The following is a 24295-nucleotide window of genomic DNA, read 5'->3' as shown; positions in this document are numbered from 1 at the left end:
ACCTCTGAAGTCCCGTCCAATTCTACATCTATGAACATTTATTCATAGCAAGCACCAAAATAACAGAAAACCATCCACCACTCTAAAAATCTACCTGGCTGGAGTTATAGTCAATAATATCATAGTCCGATAAAATCAATGGCCTTGAGAGTTAAGACTATGCAGATGAAGACAATTATCCAGTGTTGCAAAACATAGGACTACTCTCAAAATAAAAATATTTTTTTCAAAATAATACCCCAAGCTGCCCATTATCAATTGGGAAATGGCTAAACAAACTAAGGTACATTAATGTTACATTAATGTAATGCAATATTACTGCCCCATCAGAAATTATGAAAGGCACAGATTTAAAGAAAACTAGGAAGACTAGTATGAACAGAGTAAACTGTCCATAAACTGCAGAATAAACTAAGCAAACTCAGAAGAACAATTTCTACAATAAAAACAACAACTTTGAAAGACTTAAGAACTCTGATCAATACACTAACCAACCAAGATTCCAAGTGTACCAATGATGAAGCATACTACCTACCTCTAGGCTAAGATTTAACAGACTATAGGTGCAAAATAAATCTATGTTTTCAAACCTGGCCAATGTGAGGATTTATTTTATTCAAAAATGCATATTTTTACAAGTTTTTTTTGTTTTTTAAGTGGGTATGGATTGAATTGTGAAGGAGATAGGAACTAGAGATAGGGTTGCCAAAAGGAAAAGAAAAGAAAGAGGGCTGCTTAAGTATATTTTTTTAATGACCAGAGGAGAATGGAAGGAAGGCCAGAATAAAATATAAAAAAGTAGAATAGCCTTAAAAGTTACATTTTGAACTCATATATTTTGAATGAGATAATATTTGTAAAGTCCTTAGCAGAGTGGCTGGCACATAGTAGGCACTTAATAAATGCTTATTTTCTTCCCCTTTATATACTTTAAAGGAAAAGCAAGCTAAATGAAATATTTATGTGATACGAAATCCTATTTTTTCTGTTTTACTTTGTACAAATATTTGGTATGAAGTACAATCTTCTTTTCTGTTCAATTTTACCTGTAACAATGCTCATTTTATTTGTGGTTTGTGAAATTCAAAATAAAAATAGATAAAATAAAATAATCCCCCAACATATACTCCAAGGACTTAAAAGACAGAGAGAAAGGTCCTATCTACCACAAAATACTAATAGTGGCGCTTTTTGAAATAGCCAAGACCTAGATGCCAATTTACTGGGGAATGGCTAAGCAAACTGTTCTACATAGCTATAATATAATTATTATTGTGCCATAGGAAACCAGAAATGAAGAATTCAAAGAAGCATGGGAAGACTTAAGATGTAAAGTAAAGTAAGCATAAGCAGGAAAACAATATAGACAATGACCACAACAAAGTAAATGGAAAGAATAATAAAATGAAAGTTAACAGTATGATCAAGCTTAAAATATACTCCTTCATACTTTCAGAAAGGCGAAGAATTATGAGCATGGAATGTTTCATATGTTGTCAGACATGGTCAGTGTGTTAGTCACTTTTTTAAACCAAATCTCTGGTAAATATTTTTAAAATTTATACATACAGACAATAAATATCCTCCAAACCAATAGTAACTTCTTCCTATGAACTCCCATAAAATTTTATACCACTCATATTGAGCTTACTATATTCTACCTTGAGTTATATAATTATTTTGTGCACTTGTGTTATCCTCCTACTACAGAATAACTTCTTTGAGGACAAAAATTGTTTTGTCTGTGAATATCCCACAATGCCTTCCACATAGCAGTGCCCTGCAGATGTTTATTAAAAGGGCAGCAGGATGAATGAAACCCAAAAACACAGCTACTGGGACAAGAACTCACTATTTGACAAAAACTGTTGGGAAAATAGAAAAGTCTTCCGGCAGAAATTGGGCAGAGAACACTATCTCACATATATGGAAAAATAGGTACACTAATACATTGTTGATAGAGTTGTGAACTAATTCAAACATTCTGAAGAACATTTTGGAACTATGTCCAGAGAGCTATAAATGCATGCATAACCTTTGAGCCAGCAATACCACTACTCGGTCTATATCCCAAAGAGATCAAGGGGAAAAAAAAGGACTGATATGCACAAAATTTGTGGTGGCAAAAAACTAGAAATTGAGGGATGCCTTTCGTTTGGGGAATGGCTAAACAAGTTGTGGTATATGATTGTGATGGAATACTATTGTGCTATAAGAAATGACAAACAGTATGGTTTCAGAAAAACCTGGGGAGACTTATATGAACTGAGGCAAAGTGAGCAAAACCAGGAGAACATTATATACGATAACAGCAATATTGTAAAGATAATCAAGTGTGAAAGACTTAGCTACTCTAATCAATAAAATTTTGCTATCCACCTTCAGAGAGAGAAGTGATAAACCGAATGTAGGTCAAAGCATATTGTTTTTCACTTTTTCTTGCATTTTTTTGCAACATGGGTAACATAGAAAGATGTTTTGCATGACTTCACAGGTAAGACAATAAGCTCCTTCACAGTCTGAAAAAAAAAGTAATTTGAAACTATGACCCCAAAGCTATTAAATTGTGCATACCTTTTGACCCAGACAAATCCTACTAGGTTTATACCTCAAAGAGATCAAAGAAAAAGGGAAAGGGCCTATATGTACAAAAATACTTATAGCAGCTCTTTTTTTGTGGTGGCAAAAGAATTAAAAACTGAATGGATGCCCATTAATTGGGGAATAACAGAACAAGTTATGGTATATGAATGTGATGGATTACTATTGTGTTATAAGAAATGATGAAGAGGATACTTTCAGAAAAACCTGGGAAGACTTATATGAACTGATTCAAAGGGAAGTGAGCAGAACCAGAACAATTTACACAGCAATAGCAATATTGTCAAGATAATTAACTGTGAAAGACAGTAACTGTGATCCAAACAATGACCTACCACAGTTCCAAAGGACTCATGATGAAAAATTATGATAGAAAAAAAAAATCATCAGAAAATCGATGGACTCAGAGTGCAGGCTGAAGCATATTTCTTCTCTTTCTTTTTTTTTGTTGGAATATGACTAATATAGACATTTGGTTTTGCATGACTTCATATTTGTAATGAGTTTTGTTGTTTTCTTCTTAACTAGTAGGGGAGGGGGCAAGGAGAGGGAGAGAATTTGTAACTGAAAATAAAATAAAAATGAATGAAAGAAGAAAATTCAAAAAGGATGAATGAATGAATGAATGACTAAACTAAAACAAACCGCTACACTGCTGAATCACCTCTCTCACACACACAAACACACACACACACATATACATAATCTTCATTCCAATTGATATTGATTCTATTAGTGAAAACAAGCATACTTTTATCCAATAATTAATACCAGATTGTTATGTGGTGATAATCTCTATTTAGTGTTGGCGCTATTCCTAAACAATGATAACATCAGGCTTTTGGCAAGCTTCCCTGTCAATTGTACTGGTCATTTCAAGTGGCCTAAAGGCCTTTAGTGAGGTTAGGCTACTGAACAGGCTTATCTACAGTACCTACCTGCTCCTGATTAGGTAAATGTTAGGGTTTAAAATCAATCTAGTATTTAATATAAAAGAAAGAGATCCACAAGTCAAGCATTAATCTAATTCACCACTGAAGTTTTAATGCTAAAGGCAGGGAAAGCAAGGAAGAATAGGAATAAAATGTTAGAATTATTCAAATGATAGGATAATTTCAACTCCATAGGTAACTATTTACTCAGTATATGTTGAGTCTACTATGGCAAGGCCCGGAGAATGTTACAACCTAACTTGCAAGTGTAACAGGAAGAAAGTCCTTTGTTACTTGTAAAGCACTCTAAAAATCTAATCTTATGTTATCTTCTTGCCCAGGATTCTTTCTTAAAACCATTCTAAGAAATAAGAGAGGCGTAGCTAGGTGGCGCAGTGAATAGAGCACCAGGCCTGGAGTCAGGACGACCTGAGTTCAAATCTGGCCTCAGACATATAACACTTACTAGCTGTGTGACCTTGGGCAAGTCACTTAACCCCATTGCCTACAAAAAAGGAAGAAAAAAAAGAAATAAGAGGAGGGTGGTCTTGTTCAATGAAGTAGCAGCCCCATTCTTCTTATTCCTCACCCAATGCCATCTTGTTAGTGACAGGTACTCTTCTTAATTAACCTTTGAAATCTCTCCAGTCCTTTTTTTGCCTTCTTTCTTCTGCTTTCTTCCATTCTCTAAATGATATGGATGATGATATTTTAGTCCCTGGGGGGGGGAGAGGGTTTGATAATGAAAACTCATCCCCTCCTTATTGGTTCAGCTGGTTAATGGAATATCTCAAAGTGACCATACCACAGGAATCAATATGGTGTACTGGGAAAATCGCAGTACCAGGAGTCAAAGGACCTGGTGGGTTAGACTTTGAGCTCTGCTACATACTACTTTGTGTCACCTTAGGCAAATTATTTAATCTCAAGAGACCCCAATATCTATGTCTATAAATGAGGAAAGTTGAACTAAAAGGACTCTAAGGTATCTTCCAGTTCTATATCTATTATCCTAGGATATCCTGGATTCACTCTCCCTCACCCCACATATCCAATCCATTGCCAAATTTTGACATAGCTACCTTCCTATCTCTCACATTTAATTCATTCTCTCCACTCAGGCTCTTAGTTCAGTCCTTTATTACCTCTTGACTAGATTACTGCACTAGCTTCCTAATTTGCCTCCCTGCCTCAAGTTCCTCATCACTCCAGCCCACTCTCTGGAATGCTGCCAAAGCAATTTTCCTTAATCATGGATCTGACCATGTGACTTCCCTGTTGAATCAACTCCAGTGGCTCCCTATTGCCTCTAAGATATAAACTTCTCTTTTTACCATTTAAAGACTTACACATCCTGTCCCCACCTATCTTTCCAATCTTACTGTCCCCTCTGAGATCCAACCAAACTTGGTCTTCTCTCTGCTCCTCATTCATAACATTACATCTCTTTTTCCTTTGTGTTCTTTACTCTAGCCATCCCCCATGCCTGAAAGGCCCTCCTTCCTTATCTCGAGTCAGTGTCCCCCTTCCCCCTAAGATGCAGCACAGGCACTGTCTTTTACATGAAGCTGTCCCTGATCCCTCAAAAATACTAGTGTCCTCTCTCCCCAAACACCTTGTATTTCACTGCTTTTCGTGAGTATGTGTGCTTATTAACGTTATATTTGTATTGTATGTGTTTTACATGTGCTTCTTATCTCTCCTATCAACAGAATTTAAGTTGAGATTGTTTCATTCTTAGTACTTTCATCCCTAATATCTTGTACATACTAGATGCTTAACAAATATAAATTGATAGGTTTAATCATTCAGTTTCTTTTATTCAAAAGAAAGTCGCAAAATTAAAGGTATTAAAGATTTGAAAAGAAAGGAATCTTGGAAGATGTTAGCCTCACAAGTAATTACCTCTCTCCTTTTTTAGCAAATACTAAATGATTCCAAAAAATATCTTTTGGCTAATTGCTACAATTACATTTTCCTACTTTAACTCTCCATTGTTACCTTCCTCACCCCCAATCTGGTTCAAAGTCTAGAAAAGAAATATTACAAATATTGGGAAAAGTCTTAGAAAACAATCTATTTTAAAAGTACCACTCATTCTTTAGGTATAACATTTAAGTTGGAAAAAAAAAACTACGTCATGAAAATATTTCAGTTTCCAAATTCATAGCATTCTATTAGAACACTCTACAAGCACTTTCATATAGCTGTTGGTCTTTGCAACAATGACCCCAAAGCACAGCAAGACCCTTAAATGTCTTCTGAAATACAAGATTAAATAATATTCTTTTTTGTTTCTGTTTCAGGATACTCAAAGATCAGTTTTTAAACTTTTACAAAAATAAAAAAGTTCCAGAAGGATGGAAAAGGTCATGGACTGTATTATAACAACAAAAAGATTACTAATAAATACCTCAGTAACTACAAATGTACATACCCACTCTCCTATCTCTGTCAAAAATCTTTTTAGGAATGGTTTACATATCAATCAAGGAGTATTCTTGATGAAAATCTGATAAGAATGAATGAGTCTTCCAGCTGATGATCCACCCTCTGCCTCCAACAGTGTTTCCAGACCAAAGCCATGTAGATTCCTGGTTTATGAGATTTTTACCATATCTAGACAGCCTCAGAAGCTCAGAATCTCCATGCTGCATTCTACCTTCTTGCCATACTATCACATACCTACTTCTAGCTCTGAAAATCTATACTAATATTCCCGCAAAGAGTGTATTAGTGAACTGCATTATGACCTCCACTCACCATCAATGGCATTTCCAGACCAGACTTAGACAAGTCACTTGACCTCTTGATCTGAGTTTTCTCATACACAAAATTAGAGTAATAATTGTACCTACTTCCCCAAGGCATTTGTGAAGACAAAATGAAATAGTATATATAAAGTGCTTTCTATGTAAATGATAACAAGGGAATAATGTCCCCCATTAGAATGTAAGCTTCTTGAGGGCAGGGACAATCTAGCTTTTTGTATCTGTGTTGTCAGCACACAGCTGTCAATAAAAGGAGAATGGAACTGCTTAGCACACAGTAAGCATTTAAGAAATACTTTTTTATTCATTCATTCATAAATGGGTCTCTATAGAAGATCAAAATTCACAGTTACAAACTAACTAAGAGGTATAAGAAATCATAGGTCCCACTATGCTTATTGTTTGATACCCAAAAAAGCATACTACCAGGTAAAATACAACATCCTTAAAAGCTCTCCTCCAATAAAGCCTGCCCTATATATATGCTAAAATCATATAAGATTCCTTAGGATGCAACTACAAAGATAACTTTGCTTGATGATCTTCTGGTTAGTATCAATATCATGCAAGGCATAAAACAGGAAGATGTAATCTTTAAAGGCTAAAGGTGTTTGCCACTATCATGAAAGATAGGGACTGACCTTGTGATTTCATTTCCCTCTACCAATTAAAATCAGTACCTTCTCTGAAATCTAGCCTTCCAGAATTGCCCAGAACAGTGAGAGTGAGTGATTGTCAAGGGTCACATTCAATATGCCAGTCAACAAATATTTATTAAATTCCTCGTATGTGCCAGGCACTGTGCTAAGCCTTGAGGTTTGCAAAGAAAGGTAAAAGTCTCTGCTCTTGAGTAAGCTCACAAAGTAATGGAGGAGAAAATATGTACATGTAAGAGGAATGTAAATTATGTATTAAATAAATATGGAAGAATATAGAACATATAAAAAAATAAATTTAGGGTAGTTTTGGAAGGGAGGGCACTACTAGCTGGGGAGGGAACCATAAAAGTCTTCATGTAGAAGATGATATTTGAACTGAGTTTTGAAGGAAATAAGTTATCCTAAGAGGAACAAGGAGAAACTTAATTTCAAGCAAAATGCTTTCATTATGTAAATAACTTTCATACCAATAAACAACATGCTTACTCATCTATCTTAAAACACTACCCCCTAGAAAAGGACCTATACATACAAAAATATTTATCACAGCTCTTTTTGTGATGCCAAAGAGCTGAAAACTGAAGGGATGCTTATCAATTGAGGAAAGGCTGAACAAGTTGTGGTATATGATTGTAATAGAGCACTAATTGTGCTCTAAGGAATAATTAGCAAAATGATTTCAGAAAAACCTGGAAAGACATATGAACTGATACAAAGTGAAGTGAGAAAACTAGGAGAACATTGTACACAATAACCATAATATTGTACTATGATCAACTGAGTGACTTAGCTATTCTCAGCAATATAATGATCCAAGACAACTCTGAAGGACTCATCATGAAAAATGCTATCCACTTCCAAAAGAAAAAAAAAAAAAGAAGAACTGATAGAGTCTGAATGCAGATTGAAGCATACTATTTACACTTTTTTTATATTTCTCATGGATTTTTTTTGGTGTGTTTTCTTTCACAACATGACTAATATGGAAATATGTTTTGCATGATTGCACATGTATAACCTGTATCAAATTGCTTGCCATCTCAGAAAGGGAGAGATGGGGAGGCAGAGAATTTGGAACTCAAAATTTTAAAAAATGAATGTTAAAAATTGTTTACATGAAATTTGAAAAAATAAAATATTATTTAAAAAGCACTACCCCTAAAGTCAATTATTTGTTCATTCATTCATCATTTATCAGGTGTGTCCAACAGATGTGATACATAATATTGGCAGAAACAAATTTAAATGAAGCATTCTAATAGAAAAAAACTGTACGCATTCCATGGTTAACAGCAGGAATTTCTCAATAACTAATGGAAAAGGGGAAAAAATAGGGAGAAAGTGGGTAGGGAATGGATGGATAGTAAGGGGAAAAAATAGTATGAAATGAAAGAAAGACAACACACACTGTTTGCAATTGAGACATCAGCAGCAACAGAGAGCATCTATTTAGATACTCAGTGGCCTGGTGGATAGAGTCAGAAAGACTGGATTGCAGAAATCCAGCCTAAGACACTTACTGGACAAATTACTTAGCCTCTGTTTCCCACAGCTTCCTCAACCTGGCAGGGTTATTGTGAGGATCAAATGAGATAACATTTGTAAAGCACTTAGCAAAGTGCCTGGCTCATAGAAAGTGCTAAATAAATATTAGCTATTATTATTATTATTATTTTATTTTATTAATATTATTATAATACTAACATACTATTACATGACATGTAATATCTTTATAATACAGCTCGCTATATAAATGCCTCTTGTTATAAGCAATTATGCTGTTGTCAAACAAGGTGCCTTTTCTATCGTTGTTCAGTCGTTTTTCACTCATATCTGACTCTTTGTGACCCTATTTGGGGTTTTCTTGGCAAAGATACTGGAGTGGTTTGCCATTTCCTTCTCCAGCTCATTTTACAGATGAGGAAACTGAGGCAAACAGGGTTAAGTGACTTGCCCAGGGTCATACAGCTAGTAAGTGTCTGAGGCTGGATTTGAACTCAGGATGATGATTCTTCCTGAAGCCAGGTGTCCCTAACGCACCTTGTACACCAACCACCATCCAGCACATGCAGCTAGGGTATCTTGAAATGTTAAAGGCTTAAGGTTCTAGACCAGTGATGGGGAACCTGTGGTTTCAAGGCCACGTGTGGCCCTCTAGGTCCTCAACCCTTTGCCTGAATTAAGGGCTGCATTTGAGGGCCTAGACTGGCTATTATTAATGCTCACCATTCTTAATATTAAATACTCCAGTCCCACTCCTTCCCCTTCACAACGGGCCAAAGCATACGCTCCAATGGAATACAATGGCATTACAATGCCATCTATTTAAGGATCCCACTCAATTCAGTTAAATATGTCTTTCAAAAAAAAAAAAACCATCCTGGAAGAACTGGAGGCCTTTAACCTCTGCCTAACTGAAGCTTCTCAGGAGAACCAGTATCTTACACTCCTATTTGAAGAGTGCATAATGATTTCAGGGGAAAAGAGTTAAGCCCACAGAGGAAGATAAAACTTGGTCAAAGGTAACTTTTCAAGGAAGATAGGAACAATCCTCCAGTCAGAGAGCAACACAATAGGTATTTGGAATTTCAGAAGTGAAATTCCAACTGCATAGCTCTACAATTAAGAATGCCAAAGTATCTACATTATCATTTGTATTGTGATTATCAAGAACAACAAATATTTACTGAGTCCCTACCATGAATAGGGTATTGTGGGGAGCATACTATCTTAATACAAAACAGACAAATAAAGAACTGCACAAATCAGAAGAAAAAAGGTTAGATTAGATCTAAAGGGAAAAACAATCTTACTGCTACATGCTTAAAGAAAATTCTTAAAATTTTATTCTATACTTCTGTGACTCCTGTCAACTCTGCTCTATCTTTCATTTAGATGGTTCTTCACTAGAACCCCAGATTGGAAGGAAAATGGCAACCAGTCCAGTGACAGCCACCTTCTTTCTAGCTACCTCAGCCACCAAGTGGAGGGTGGCTTGCTATATATGGCAGGGATAATTAACTGCTGATCATTATCAACCATTAAACCTTCAAAGCCAACTCTACCAATTTGCAGTCATGGAACCAATTTAATGGGCATAACTATGCTAGCTGCTGGGTTATGAGGATACAAAGAAAAAAAAGTAAAAGTTTGGCCCAGAAGAAGCTTATCTTCTAGTGGGAAGGGGAGAGGGGAATATAGTAGTATCCCTCATATCCTTGAGGACAGAGGCATAGCTAAAAACTGAACTCTTCTCACTTCAGGGAGGCACCTCATGAAAAAAGCTGGAGACTGATTACTCTATGCCATAGACATACCTTTTCAGGATGACTGACCACAATTGAGCTAAAACAGTATCTCTCTCCCCCATGCATGCAAGTGCCAATTCTCTCCCTCCCCCAATAGGAAAGTAAAAACAGTATCTTCTCTGCATTCAAGTCAGCCAGTCCTTTCTACAAATAGAGTACAAAGTTGAATTCCAGGAATTGTGGAGAGCAATATAAAGTGTTAACCCCCTACAAACATCAATTGCCACCTGGGGCACATTATCCCATAAGAGAATATGGAAAAGGCATCAAATCCAATGTCAGGCATTATTATTATTTTAGACAATCTCCAACAAATTTAGGTTGATTGATAGTAAAAGAAAAAATTGTAAAAATACATATTCTAGTGCAGAAACATGTACCTATATTTTCTGTACAGCAGACAGCTTCAGGTATTGCTGGTTTTACCACATAGTTTATTCACAGAAAAAGAATGTGAAGGTGTGATTAATGTGTTCATCATGTAGCCACAGAAGTCTAGACTCTAACGTGTCCCCCGCCCCCAACTCACATTACTTATTCTTGTATTTGTATAGTTATTGACAACTGCTTTACAATTATTATCTCATTTTATCCTTACAACAACCCTGGGAAGTAGGTGCTATTATTACTCCAATTTTACAGATGAGGAAACTGAGGCAAACAGATGTTTGCTCTCAGGGTCATACAATTAGTAAGTGTCTGAGGCTAGATTTGAACTCAGGTCTTCCTGACTCCAGGTCTGGTGCTCTATGTACCAGCTGTGCTTCCTAGCTAAATCAGAGGGTGTTTTTAAATAAATTATTTTATAAGAAAATTCTTTTCCTTGCTCTCAGATCCAGTGCCTAGCCCATTAGTAGGAATTCAATGCTTGTTATCTTAACTTGACTTTTTAAATATATTTGACTTTGTATCATCATGGGATAAAATTCTAGAGAATTTTAAAATTCTAGAAATCAACCAGTATGAAAATGAATCTATCAATCAACAAGCATTTATTAAGCACCTACTATGTAGCAGGTACTGTGTTAGATGATGGGTATACAAAAACAAAAATTAAATAGGACCTCAAAGAGATCACATTCTATTGGAGGAGAGAGCATGTACACAAATATAGAAGAATTAAACACCAGGTAAATTTGAGGGAGGAAGGGAACTTGCAGGTAGGCAGATTATAAATTCAGAAATGAAAGGGACCTTAAAGTACATCTAGTCCAACCCTTTTATTTTACTGATGAAGAAACTGAGGCCCAGGAGGTTAATAAGTATTTTGCACAAGGTCACACAAATAGTATCAAAAAGCAAGGGGTTTTCAGACTCCAGAGTCAGTGCATCTTTACATATTCCCTAGTAGAAAGTGTGAAATCATGCACTTAATTGTAAAATATAGAAGGCAAAAGGGGCCTTAGATATCTAGTAGCCCTCATGTTATAGATGAGGTAACTGAGGCACAATGAGCTCTTTTCTTATGAACTGCTTTTAATAGCATGTACTCCTAAAATAATTCAGCTTACTATGGTACAATTCAGAACACTGCTTATTAGCAAGATTGGCATATTAGTGACCAAAAAGAATAAAAATGTCTTACTACCAAGACATTGATAGTACCACCATTTTCCCAGTGTTGAAGTATCTTACTATCATTCCATAACTCCCACCACCATCATGATATTAAAGTAATGATGTCATGCTGATTTTTCCTTTATGACATCCATTTCCTTGATTATCACTCATTTAAGTCACTTATCACCTCATTCACAGAATACTGGAATAGTCTCTAACTGATCTGGGGCCTGGCAGAAGCATTCACCACTCAAATCCACCCATAATACACCCTTCCTCCTTCATAAGGAATTCGTTCTACCAGGGCAGAATGGTACCTTCTCAGAAATGTATAGTCTTAAAAATGGTGACCTAGGGCACTGACAGGTTGAGTTAAGGCACAGAGCCAGTACCATTTGGAGGCTAAACTTGAACCCAGGTCTTCCTGACTCCTGTGCTTGCTCTCTATATAACACATCATGCTAGGAAAGAAAAGCTGAGGTTAGACTGTAGAGAGCCCCGAAAGCCAGCTGGAGAGACTTTGCTTTATCTTCTAGTCAAAAGAGAATGACTAGACATTTCTGAGCAGGAATCATCAGTCAACAATCATTTATTAGGGACTTTCTAGTTGCCAGGAACTGTGTTAAGGGGGAGGGATACAAGGAAAAACAAAAGCTGTAACTGACCTCAAGAAGTCTGCATTCTAAAGGGGAAGCAACCTGGATACAAGTAGGTAGAACTGAAATACCTACAGAAAGAAGGTATTCTAAGAGAGGAAGATACTAGCATTGGGCAGGGGGACAAGAAGAGGGTCTTTCAGGAGGCATTTGTGGCTTTTGTGCTGAGTCTTGAAGCGAGCCAGGGATTCTAGGAGGTTGAGATGAGGATGAAGGGCATTCCAGGTGTGGGGAATGGACAGTTCCTAAGGCAGGGAAGATGGAAGAGAGCTTGTGAAAAAAAAAACACCAAGTAGACCAACAGTATGTGGAAGAGATACATGTTAGAGTGAGAAGATAAGAATGATTAAGGCTTTAACAATTAAACAAAAGAGTTTATATTTGATCCTAGAAGTAATAGTGAATCTCTGTAGTTCATCCAGTGGTTGATGAATTGGAGTGGAGAGAGACCTGAGGCAGGTAAGAACAATTAGAAAGCTCCTGCAAAAATCCAGTGATGATAAGGATCTCATCTAGGGTAGTGGCTATGAGTGGAAAGAAGGGGACCTAAGAAAATGTAAAAACAAGGTTAAAAATGAAAAGATTTGTCAACTGATTGGCTACATGAGGAATGTGAGAGAGATAAATCAAGGTTGACACAGAATTTGCTAATTTGGGTGACAAGATGCTAGTACCCTACACAATAATAAGAAAGTTGGAAAGAGAGAAGGATTTGGGGGAAATGATCATGAGTTCTGTTTTTGGACATGTTGAATTTGACATCTATATAAGATTCAGTTCAAAATGACCAAAAGGCAATTGGTGATATAAGACTATAGCTCAAGAAAGAGACTGAGGCTGGATAAATAAAACAGAAATAGCCCAGACTTGATGATTTAAACCATGGGAGCTGATGAGGTCATGAAATGAGATGATTGTAGAGAGAAAAAAGAAAAGGGCCTAGGATAGAGCCCGAAAGGACACCCACAGTTAGTAGGTTTGACATGAACAAAGATCCAGTAAAGGAGACTGACAAGAAATGGTCAGGTCATGGTAAGAGAAACAAGAGAAAAGAAAGGGTATCATTAAAACCCAGGGGAGAGAGTAACTAGGAGGGGACGATGATCTACAGTGTTAAATGCCAGAGTTCAAGAAGGATGAAGATTATGAAAGGCTGTAAGATTTGTCTTAGGAAAGAGCTGTTTCAGTTGAATGATGGATACAGGGAAACCAAGTAGAAAGACCATTGTGACAGAAATAGGATGAAAAGGCCATAAACTAGGTGGTAGAAATGAGAATTCAAACAGAAGGATTGAATAATATTTCAGCGCAAGGAAATTCAACAAGTCTTATTAAGTACCTACTATGTGCCAGTCCTAGTGGATAGAAGGCTAGCCTCAGTAGCAGAGGGCTAGCCTCAGGGTCAGGAACACAGAACTCCTGTCTCTGACACACTGGCAGTGAAAATTTGGGTAATTTTCTTAGCTTTCCAGACAGGTCTCCTGAGATTATCTGTAGTGCAGTGCAGATACAAATCTATGCTGACATAGCATTGATAAAATAGATATTGATAAACCAATCATCCTCGCAAACACATACACACACACAGAGGAATTTAGGTTTTTCAAAAGGGGGTGGGGGAGGCTGAAACTGAGTTGTATGTTGTGGATATGAAGAAAAAAAAATGCAAGCAGTTTCTGGCCTCAAAAAGAAAATATTCTACTGAGAAGAAACCACAAGTAAGTAAATACAAAGTCATTGTGGGGGACCAGGAAAGGCTTCTAATGCAGGAGGTGGCACCTGGGCTAAGCCTTGAATGGAACAAGGAATTCAGTGAGATAGAGGTGAGAAAAAAAAGGCATTCCAGGAAAAGTATGGCAGTGATTGATGGAATACTGGCTAGTTGGAAAGTAGAGTACACAAAGGATGATAGGAAACAAGTTAGGAAATATAGGTTAGATCAAGTTTGGGAAGGGTTTTAAATACTAGACAGTTTAAATCTTATCCTAAAGGCAACAAGGAGCCAGTGAAGCTTCTTCAGCAAAGGAGTGATATGGTCTAACCTTTACTTTAAGAATACCAATTTGTCCAAAGAACTCATGATGGAAAATGCTATCCATATCCAGAGAAGAATTGATGAAGTCTGAATGCAGATAGAAGCATACTATTTTCACTTTATTTTTTTTTTCATGATTCTACTCTTTTGGCCTGTTTCTTCTTTCACAACATGACTAATATGGAAATATGTTGTACACGATTCACATATACAAACTATATCAAATTGCTTAGGGAGGGGATAGTGAGGAAGGGAGGGAGATAATTTGGAACTCAAATTTTTTTTTTAAATTGAATGTTAAAAATTGTATTTACATGTAATTAGAAAAATACCATTTTTTAAAAAGAGAATATCAATTTGATGGCTGTGTGGAAGATAAATTGGAAACAGCTGAGTCTTTAGACAGAGGTACTAAGAGGTTATTGCAATAAACCAGTAGAGATTTGATGAGGGACTGAACTAAGGACTGAGCTATGTGAGAACAAAAGAGATGTGGATACATTGAAATTTTGAAGGGAAAATGATCAAATATATACGGAGGAGGGAGAGAAGAATCAAGACTGGATTTTAAGCCTGGGTACCTAGGCAGACATCAATACCATTAATGATATAGAGATATTGGGAGGAAAAGCTAAGTTTTAGGTGGGGAATATAAAAAATGTTAATTTGAAGCTAAAAATGGTAGGGTTTTCTTTTTTACATTTTAAAATAAAGTTTTATTGCATTTTAAAAAGTAAAAATAATTCTTAGCTCCTGGGCCCTACAAAAAAATATATAGGCAGAAGGTAGCACTCTCCTACTCCAGTTCAATCCACTCAGCTAAAAGATCGGGAAACTGAAGACCAGAAAATCTAAGTGACTTGTTCAAGGTCATGCAAGGAATGAGTAGCAAAGCCAGTCTTTGAATCCAAGTCACTCTTTGACTCCAAACACAGCACCCATTTATACCATTCTGACTATCCTTCTTCCCCACCATAAAATCTCTAAATTGGTCTACACACTAAATCCCAAACATATCTTATACTTCACTGCCTTAGAGCTTGAACTTGCTTGTTTTCCCCAAGATGGATTTCTGACATCCCCATCCTTCTTGTCTACTTCTTGAAGACTCAAAGACTATCCATTCTTCAAGACTGAATTCTAATCCTGCCTCCTCAATTAAAGTCCTTCCTGTAGCAGGCACCCAAAATGTTGGTTAATTATGATGACCAACATTGGAGCAAATCACATTGGCTCCTTGGATCTTAACAATGCCATCTTTCTGCCATTCCACCCAGGGACTTTCAGGTTTGACAGTCCCAGAGCTGCACTCTTTCAAACAGATCTCCAGCTCCCATCCCGAGGCAATGCTAAATTGGAAGACTGCACTACATCTAAGATACCTTCCTATCATTGCACTGCTCCAGAACTCCCCACCTTCCCGAACCTCTCCCCAAAACATATACACACTACCTCTTTGCTCAGCAAACAATAACCATCAATACTGCTGAGTTGTTTGTTTGCTCCCCGCCCCCAAGTCTCCCCACTCCAGTCCATCCTCCACTCATATTCATCTTCCTAAAGCACAGGTCTGAACATGTCATATCCCTATTCAATAAACTCCTGTCACTGCCTTTTACCTCAAGGATCAAATAAAAAATTCTATTTGCCTTTTAAAATCTTTCATAATCTGGTCCCTTTCTAACTTTCCAGACTTCTTATACCTCCATCCCTTTTCCATATACTCTAGTGACAATGACCTCCTTGCTGTTTGCTCAAGCAATACATTCCACTTCCTGACTCCATGCATTTTCTTGGGTACTGGCTGCACCAAATGACTGGAATTCTCACTTCCTCATTTCCACTTCCTGGCTTCCCTCACTTCTTTCAGGTTCCAGCTAAAATCCCACCTTCAACAAGAAGTCTTTCTTGGTCCCCCTTAATGCTAATGCTTTCCTTTTAAGATTGTCTCTCTAATTTATCCTTGGTACATCTTGTCTATACATTGTTGTTCCCATGTTATGTCCCCCATTAGAATGTGAGCTCCTCAAGAGCAGACTCTGTTTTTTGCCTTTCTTTCTATCTCCAGTGCTTAAGAGAGCCTGGAACACAGTAAGTGCCTAATAAATGCCTGTTGCCTTCTGGTAAGGGCACATTCTTTTATTGCCCTATGGCTCCATTCACCTTTGTGACTTCAGCTTTCCCTGGTGACCACTTACCTATTCAGTGTTGTTTTACCCTATTAGAATATAAGCTCATGGGGAGAAGAGAGTGTCATTTTTTGTATTTGCATCCCCAGCATTTATAGCAGAACCTGGGAAATAACAAACACTTAATAAATGCTTTCTTACTCATTCATTTACCTGAAAAATGACACTATGAATCCTTTTTTACCTGATCTCTCCCTTTTTGGAACTCCTATTGCAATTATTGCCTGTTTAATTCATTTGCTGATCATATGGGGCTTTAAAAGGCATCTAAGATTTATGATAAATAAATATTTAAATTAACTTATTTGTAATTTTTGTCTTATTTTCCCAATTATGACACTTGCTTTTGCATTTGCTGAATTCCTAATAGCTTTTACCACAGCAGTCCCCACATAATAGGCATTGCATAAATATGCACCAATTTCACCAGTAGGTAGGGTGAGCTAACTCAAGATTTCATTTACTTTTTTTCCCTAATTGACACTTTTACTATGTTGATTGGAATAGTGATGAATTTTTTTGTTTTATTGCTGTTGTTTTTATTGAATCTGTGATTTCCACAGTGTACAGGTGTCCGGTGAGGAACTTTCTCTAACAATATAGAAAGGTGTCTTCTCTGAAATTTAGTCTTAGAAAGTTGCCTGGGCAACTGAGGGGTTAACTGACTTGCCCAGGGTCACACACAGCTAGTATGTATTGAAGTGGGAATTGAATTCAGGTCTTTCTGATTCTAAGGTCATTTCTCTCTCCCTCAAGTCACTCTTTCTCTGTGGCAAAGACTGGTTTAAAAAACAAAACAAAACTGAGAATGAAGTATCTTCTCTACAAAACTAAAGTCCCCTAACTTTCCAAAATGTATCACTAAAGTCACTACATTATCATCTACAAGGAAGGATAACACAAGCTTTACTGCAATGTTAAAAACTAGAATGAAAAAGATGAAAAGGAAATTAGGTGTTTCAAGATGACTAGGACTTATTTTTTTGTACGAATTTCCCATTCATCTTTCTTAAAAGGGTTATGACACATAGTTGTAGTTGAACATTCAAAATGAAGCCATTCTTGGAGTTAGGCATTCCTACTATTTTAGAAGCAGGTATATTATCTAAACCAACACTAAAATTACACACAAACAGAAAGGAGCTTTTTACACATAGACCAGGGAGCCATGGTAGAAAAATGAATTGAGATTTGGCCTTAAGATCCAGAAAGATCTGGCCTTATAAAGTCACTATTCTGACACATACTGGCTGTAATGCACCATCCTAGGCAAGTTGCTAAACCTCTTAATGTTCTAGGCAACTGTCTAAGACTATACTGCATGAGTAGCAGTGATGGTGCAGTGGTAGAAGGGAGTTTCCTCACCTGGAAGTTCCTTGTGAAAAGACAGAGAGAGAGAGAGAGAGAGAGAGAGAGAGAGAGAGAGAGAGAGAGGGACAGAGAGTGTAGAGACACATCTATGTATAAGTACATGTGTGTAGATTTATGTGTATACATATGTGTATGCATATATGTGTGTACTGCAAATACACACATACACATATATATAAAACCACACACATACATTATCAGACAACTCTTAGGAATAGTTTATTTAAACTAAGAGTAAACTAAGACAAATATAGAAAACATTTTTATAAGTTCATTCTAAACCAGAAGTTAAATTTATAAATTCATTCTAAACTAAAATTCCAAGAAGGTAGTACTTATGTCCTCTACTTGGTTATTTTAGTTAACCCTTAATATAAAATTAGCATACTTAGATATTTGTGTACAAAGTATATGTATACGTGTACACATATATGTAGTTTTTCCTTTAAAGCAAAGTATCATAAAGTTGTTCAAAGTGCTTCAGCATACTACAAATTTGATTAATGTATGAAGTGATGTCTAATGTAGCTTTTTTTTTTAATTTCAGACCTATTATTTTATTTGTATACAGAATATTGAATGAGGAAATTCTCTATCCTAATGCAGACAGCCCCTGTTCTGAATAAATTTGCCTGGGACATTGAGATGGCCAAGTAACTTGCCCAGGATCACACACAGCTAATATGTATCAGAAGTAACACTTGAACTCAGATTTTCCTGATTCCTCAATCCAGTTTGACAAAAGAAAATTTTTAACATGTGTGTTGTTTATCTCCTTATACCAGTGTTATCCACAGGTTTCCTCTTTAATCTCCAAGATACACCTACATTTTCTATGATGAACTCTTTAGTTGTCCAGTACTGCCTTTCTTAAACTTGAGCTACAGTTAGTGACATCAAGCCTCAAGTAAGTTACACCACCAAGACAATCTCATGAAATATGGGCTTCTTAAACAATTAAAAGAAGCAATAATGCTCTCAAAATAGTCCACTGTTTACTTCCAAATTTTTTACCTACCAAATACTAATGTGATTTAAAATACTAGGTCATACAGAGGTAGGGATCAGGAACTGGACTGTGATTTTATTGGTATAAGGAAATCACTTCGGAGGAAACTCCCTCTACCAATTCATATCAGCACCTTCTTAGCAACTTATCATCTTTGAGTGTTGCTTAGGGCAGCAAGAGGTAATGACGTGCACAGCACCACACAGTCCTTACATATGGGGTACTTGAATACATTTTCCTAGCCCCAAGGATTGACCCTGTCCAGTATGTCACAAAGGCCACCAAAAATTAAGTCAAAACTATGTTCCCCAAATCATAATCTTAAATTGCTTTATACTGCAACATCTTAACCTCAATAACCATAAACAATCTTGTTGTTCTGTCATTTCAGTCCTGTACAACTCCTTGTGACCCTATTTTGGGGTTTTCTTGGCTAAGATATTGCAGCGGTTTCCTATTTCCTTCCCCAGCTCATTTTACAGAAGAGAAAACTAAGGCAAACAGGGTTAAGTGACTTGCCCAAAGTCTATCAGCCCATAGCTAGTAAGGGTCTGAGACTGGATCTGAATTCATCAAGATGAGTCTTGTGATGTGGATTTGTGATTTCATTAATTTGGGAACTCATGGAAGTAAAAACTCCCTTTACAAACAGAGATAAGCCCTTTCTCATAAAGCATCAGAAAATTCCAACACATTGGAAACTGAGTTATTTCTAACAGAGCATCAGAAACAATTTACAAACATAAAGTTGATTCTATGGCTTCACATAAATTCTAAGTACTAGTGCAACACCAGCTGCACTAAAGTAATCCTTATATCTTTATAACTGTGACTTAAGGAAACTGCTAGTCTTGCAAATTATACATTAACCTTTTTCAATCATGCAAAATTAGTTTTGAATTCCAAAGTTTTCAGGTAAAAGTTCTAGTTAACTTATTACAAAAATAAATGCTAAAAAAAAAAAAATCACATCGTAGAAAGCTTGAGTACCAATGCTTTTTTTGTTTTGTTTTGCTTTTGTTTGCACAACTGTAAAGTATTGTTTCTTAAAGAATGATATTTTAGCCACATGCATAAACATTCTAACATAGGAATGAATTCTTTTTTTGACACCAAGAATTATAGGAACTTCAGTTCCTATAATTCATTAATGGTGGACCCACTAGAACCTAAAAACATGGGAACTATTCTAGGGGAAAAATTAGTTGAAACGTATCCTCTTTTGTCAATATAAAAGTTTTTTTTTTTACATTTTTAAATTTTGAAGATGATTTTAATGCTACTGAAATATTTAGTTACATATGAAATGGTTTTGAACAGTACAGCAGTAATCAACTGGTTTTGCTTAATCCTTTCTGTTAATCCTTCCTTTTATAACTTAACTCTGTTAAGAAAGATGTGATTTATGTTCCTTCTCTCCTATCAGCTCCCTATTTAAAACCCATTTCGGTGAGGCAACAACACCACAACAAAATTCTCTAACTTTAGGGGACTGGGGGTAGTATATCACTTGCCAGTGTGTCCCAAATAACATTTAACAGTCAGAGTCATATATGAAAATTCTCAGCTTGAAAGCACAGTTCACAACATATAATAAAAATTAATTACAACTTAAAGGATAACCAGGCACTAATAAAAAATGAGCAATGTTGTGTTGTGAAAAAGAGGAATTGCAACCATTACTATTACAATCTTTAACAGAGACTCCACTTAAACGTTTGTGGCCTGCTTAACATTCCATACATATTTCTGGCAAGGTATTATGGGAGCTGAAGTTCAAACTGTCCCTTGTTGCATTTTCACTTACTATAAAAACATTATCTCATATAAAAAGCATAGACATGGTTTTACTTTACTAAAACCTAAAATATTGACTTTAGTTCACTGACTTTAGTTAACTAACACATTCCCAGTTTAAGGGTTCAGTCAACCCTTAGAAAAATGTTAGATTAACACAAGCAAGGTCTTCAGCACCAAAAAAAAAAAGAAAGAAAAATGGATTTAAAAGGATGGAAAAGTCATTTTATAGCACAAATTCTGCAGAAGAATTTCAAAAAATCAAGGAAAGAAGGATAATGTATTATGACAACTACAGCAGAGAACTCATATTTCCATGTTGTTTGCCTTTGGGTACTCCCTTTACCAAGTCTCATTTATGCTATTCAAACAATTGTAAACACAACATTTATGTTTATTGTAAATTTTACACTAAAATATAACCAACCACTACAACAAAAACAGGATTTTTTTTCACATTATTCTCCTGAAATAATCTCCTTTCCTCAAAAGAAAGTAACATTTAAACTTTTTCACTTTCAAGTTCATTGTGTACTTGAAAGAAATAAGTAAAGTACAAAATTAAGAATGCTCAACATTCCAAGCAGTGCTACCAATTCCAGCACTGTCTAAGCCTTGATAGCTCTCAAACAGCTGTGGCTTGGGCTTTTGGTTAAAATTACAATATGATCTCACCTGATTTCCAAAATACCTTTACACTAAGCATTTCTTTCACTTATAAAATTGGATCTCATTTTATCCTTGTTTCTGAACCCAGAGCTGTAAGGAATCCAAACAAAATACTAAGAAACCTTTGAGAGAGTGGGAAAAGGAAGCCGGGAAGAGTTCTGAATCAAGTTATCAGGAAGCAAACAAACAGGCTTCCCCCTCAACAAGTTTATTTCAAAGTAACAAAATGCCAAGGAGTATTTCCTTTCTAGTATAGGTAGGAGGAAGCTGGCATAAAGTGACCATACAAGTCCTTTCAAAAAAAAAAATTTAAAGCACTGAAGGCCTGTAACACTTCCTTTTGGGTTCTTTAGAAGAAGCCTGAAGTTTCAGAAGCTGTTTTAGGTGGGACAAGGTATCCGATAACAAAAGGAAACTCATTTGATTTCAGTACAGACACATACACTTAAGAACATATATTTCTCTCTAGAAGCACTACTAGTAAACAGCCTAGCAATACTAACTTGGCTGGTTTTACATTTTAACTAGCTTGGTTTTACTAAGAGCACAAAACTTCACTAAGGTGAAACTTCATGAAATTAAATAAAATTTGGCCATGAATTTGGAAATCTCTTTAGCTGTTAGGGATTTACTATGAATTTTCTTAAAAAAAAAACACCCCTCAATGGTTTCTAAAATTCTTCTCTTCTCTGTAGTTTCCCCCCAAAATATAGTTGCTCTCACTTAAAGTCATGATTTCCCAACACATCAGGGTCCCCTATTATGTTAAGAGACACAGGGACATGTTCAGCAAGTTCCCAAAGTAGAATTGTACTCATTTTAATTTTAAAAAGTAACTCTACGACGTGAAGCACATTTAGAAGGGGATGGGAGACTGACAGAATCATAGCAAGACATCAAATTTCAAAAAGTTTGAGAATCTCAGCTGTACCTCACCGGATAGTAGGATGGTTAGATTAAGACAAAGTTCATACTAAAAAAAAAAAAAAAAAGTAACCAAAACCAGAATGTCGGGGAGAGACTTGTGTTTTCCTGCCTGACAGCTCATCTCACCAATTAAAAATTCTACAATTTAAGGGCTTCGAAGGACGTGTGGAGCTCATCCTAAGCCTAGGCAAACAGAAGAGCGTCCGCCAGCACACGGAGGAGCCTCTTTCCTGTCTCCCGCAGCCTCGGATGTGGTTATTGTAGATTATCAATATTGTGTTAGGTGGACTACACGTCTGATTCGGGAGGACTATTTTTTCGGGCCAGCATCCCATTCGGAGCACGCAGGGGGACTGGGCGAAACCACCATCGGAAAAAAGAGGGGAAAAAAAAGGGCATCCATCACCCACACGAGAAGAGGAAATTCCAAGCGTCCAAGTTCTGAATCTACTGAAAGGCAGTCTGACGTGAAGGAACCGAGTCAGAATATCCGCTCCTCCATCTGGGACTGGGGGGAAGGACCGAGGCTCCTCCTGCCCTGGCCAAGGCAACTGGGAAGCTCCGCGAAGCCTGCAACGACCCCCTCATCTCGCTCCCCATCGCCAAAGGCCTTCCAAACCCTGCACAGCGGGGCGAGATCTCCCCCAGCCCCAACCCCGGTCCAAAAACTTCAAGGAGCCAACAGGGGTGGGCTTTGGTTCCTTATTTCCTGCCCCCCTCGAGTTGGGGAGGGGGAAGGGTGGAAAAAAGGGGTGGGAGAAAAGATGAGTATGATCCGTGTTGCGCTTGCCTCTGCTACTGGTACCGTCCACTGAGATCCCTGGGTGCACCGGAGGGAAGCATCTTAGCTTACACACACACACACACACACACACATACACACACACACAAAATTTGCACCCCTGCCTTACCTGTCCCGGGGGTCGATCCAAGAGGTTTGCCGGGTGTTGTGGTCGATGTAGAAGATGCGGCCGTCGAAGTCCCGCGCCTCTTCCCAGCCTGCGGGCAGGGGCAGCTCAGAGCTCTCCCGGCCTCTCTGCTGCTGCGCTTGCTGCGGCGGTGGCGGCGGCTGCCCGGGCCCCCCTTGCTGCTGCGGAGGCTGCTGCGGCGGCTGCTGCGGCGGCGGCGGCGGCGGCGGCGGCGGAGGCTGCTGTTGCTGCTGCTGCTGAGGTTGCTGTTGCTGCGGCTGCTGCTGCTGCTGCTGCCTCCGCCGCCGGCCCCCGCTCAGCCAAGGCATGGTTACGCGGCCCCGGCCGCCGCCTCCCCGCCACACAGTCCCTGGGCCCCTGGGCTCTGGAGCCGCCGCCGCCGCCGCCTCCCCGCCCCGGGCCGGGCCAGCTGCTGCTGCCCAGCCCGGGCCCCGGCCGCCCCCCGCCGCCGCTTCCTCCGCCTCTTCCTCCAGCACTAACAACTGTCCCAACCAGTGCAGGAGGAGCGGGGAGCGAACGGGTAGAGCAGGAAGGGCGGGCGACAGCAGCGGCTCCCCCGCCGCACGGGGCTCATCCTCCGCCCGCTCCCGCTGCCCCCGGCTCTCCTCCGCCCGTGCCCGGGCAGCTGTGAACCTGGAGCCCGCGAACCAGTCCCGCCGCCGCGCCCGCCGCGCCTGGAAGGAACCACCCGGCACTCTCGCTGCGCTCCCGGACCGGGCCCCTTCTCCAGCCGCCGCCTAGCCTTCCCCAGGGACCCTCCGCTGTCTCCCACTCCGGCCGCTGACCCTCCGTTTGCAAGCCAGCGGGTCCCCGCCCTCGAGGCAGTCCGGACCCGCTCTTCTCCACCGCACTGGATCACAGTCTCGGGGCCGCCACCGCCTC

General features: G+C 38.2%; 1 protein-coding gene across 1 annotated transcript in view; it reads right to left on the bottom strand.

Annotated features, from left to right (window-relative positions):
- Positions 1-23721, bottom strand: part of WWC3 (WWC family member 3) — a 198720-nt gene extending 174999 nt beyond the window's left edge. The window contains exon 1 of the mRNA XM_027835331.1: positions 23396-23721. Within this exon, the coding sequence (XP_027691132.1) occupies positions 23396-23721 (326 nt within the window). The remainder of the gene's footprint in view (positions 1-23395) is intronic.
- Positions 23722-24295: the final 574 nt, after the last annotated feature.

Source organism: Vombatus ursinus, unplaced genomic scaffold (assembly GCF_900497805.2).
Source record: "Vombatus ursinus unplaced genomic scaffold, bare-nosed wombat genome assembly UNPS02014814.1, whole genome shotgun sequence".
NCBI classification, from domain to species: Eukaryota; Metazoa; Chordata; class Mammalia; order Diprotodontia; family Vombatidae; genus Vombatus; species Vombatus ursinus.
The sequence above is the reverse complement of the archived record's forward strand: the minus strand, read 5'-3'. Positions and strand labels throughout refer to the sequence as shown.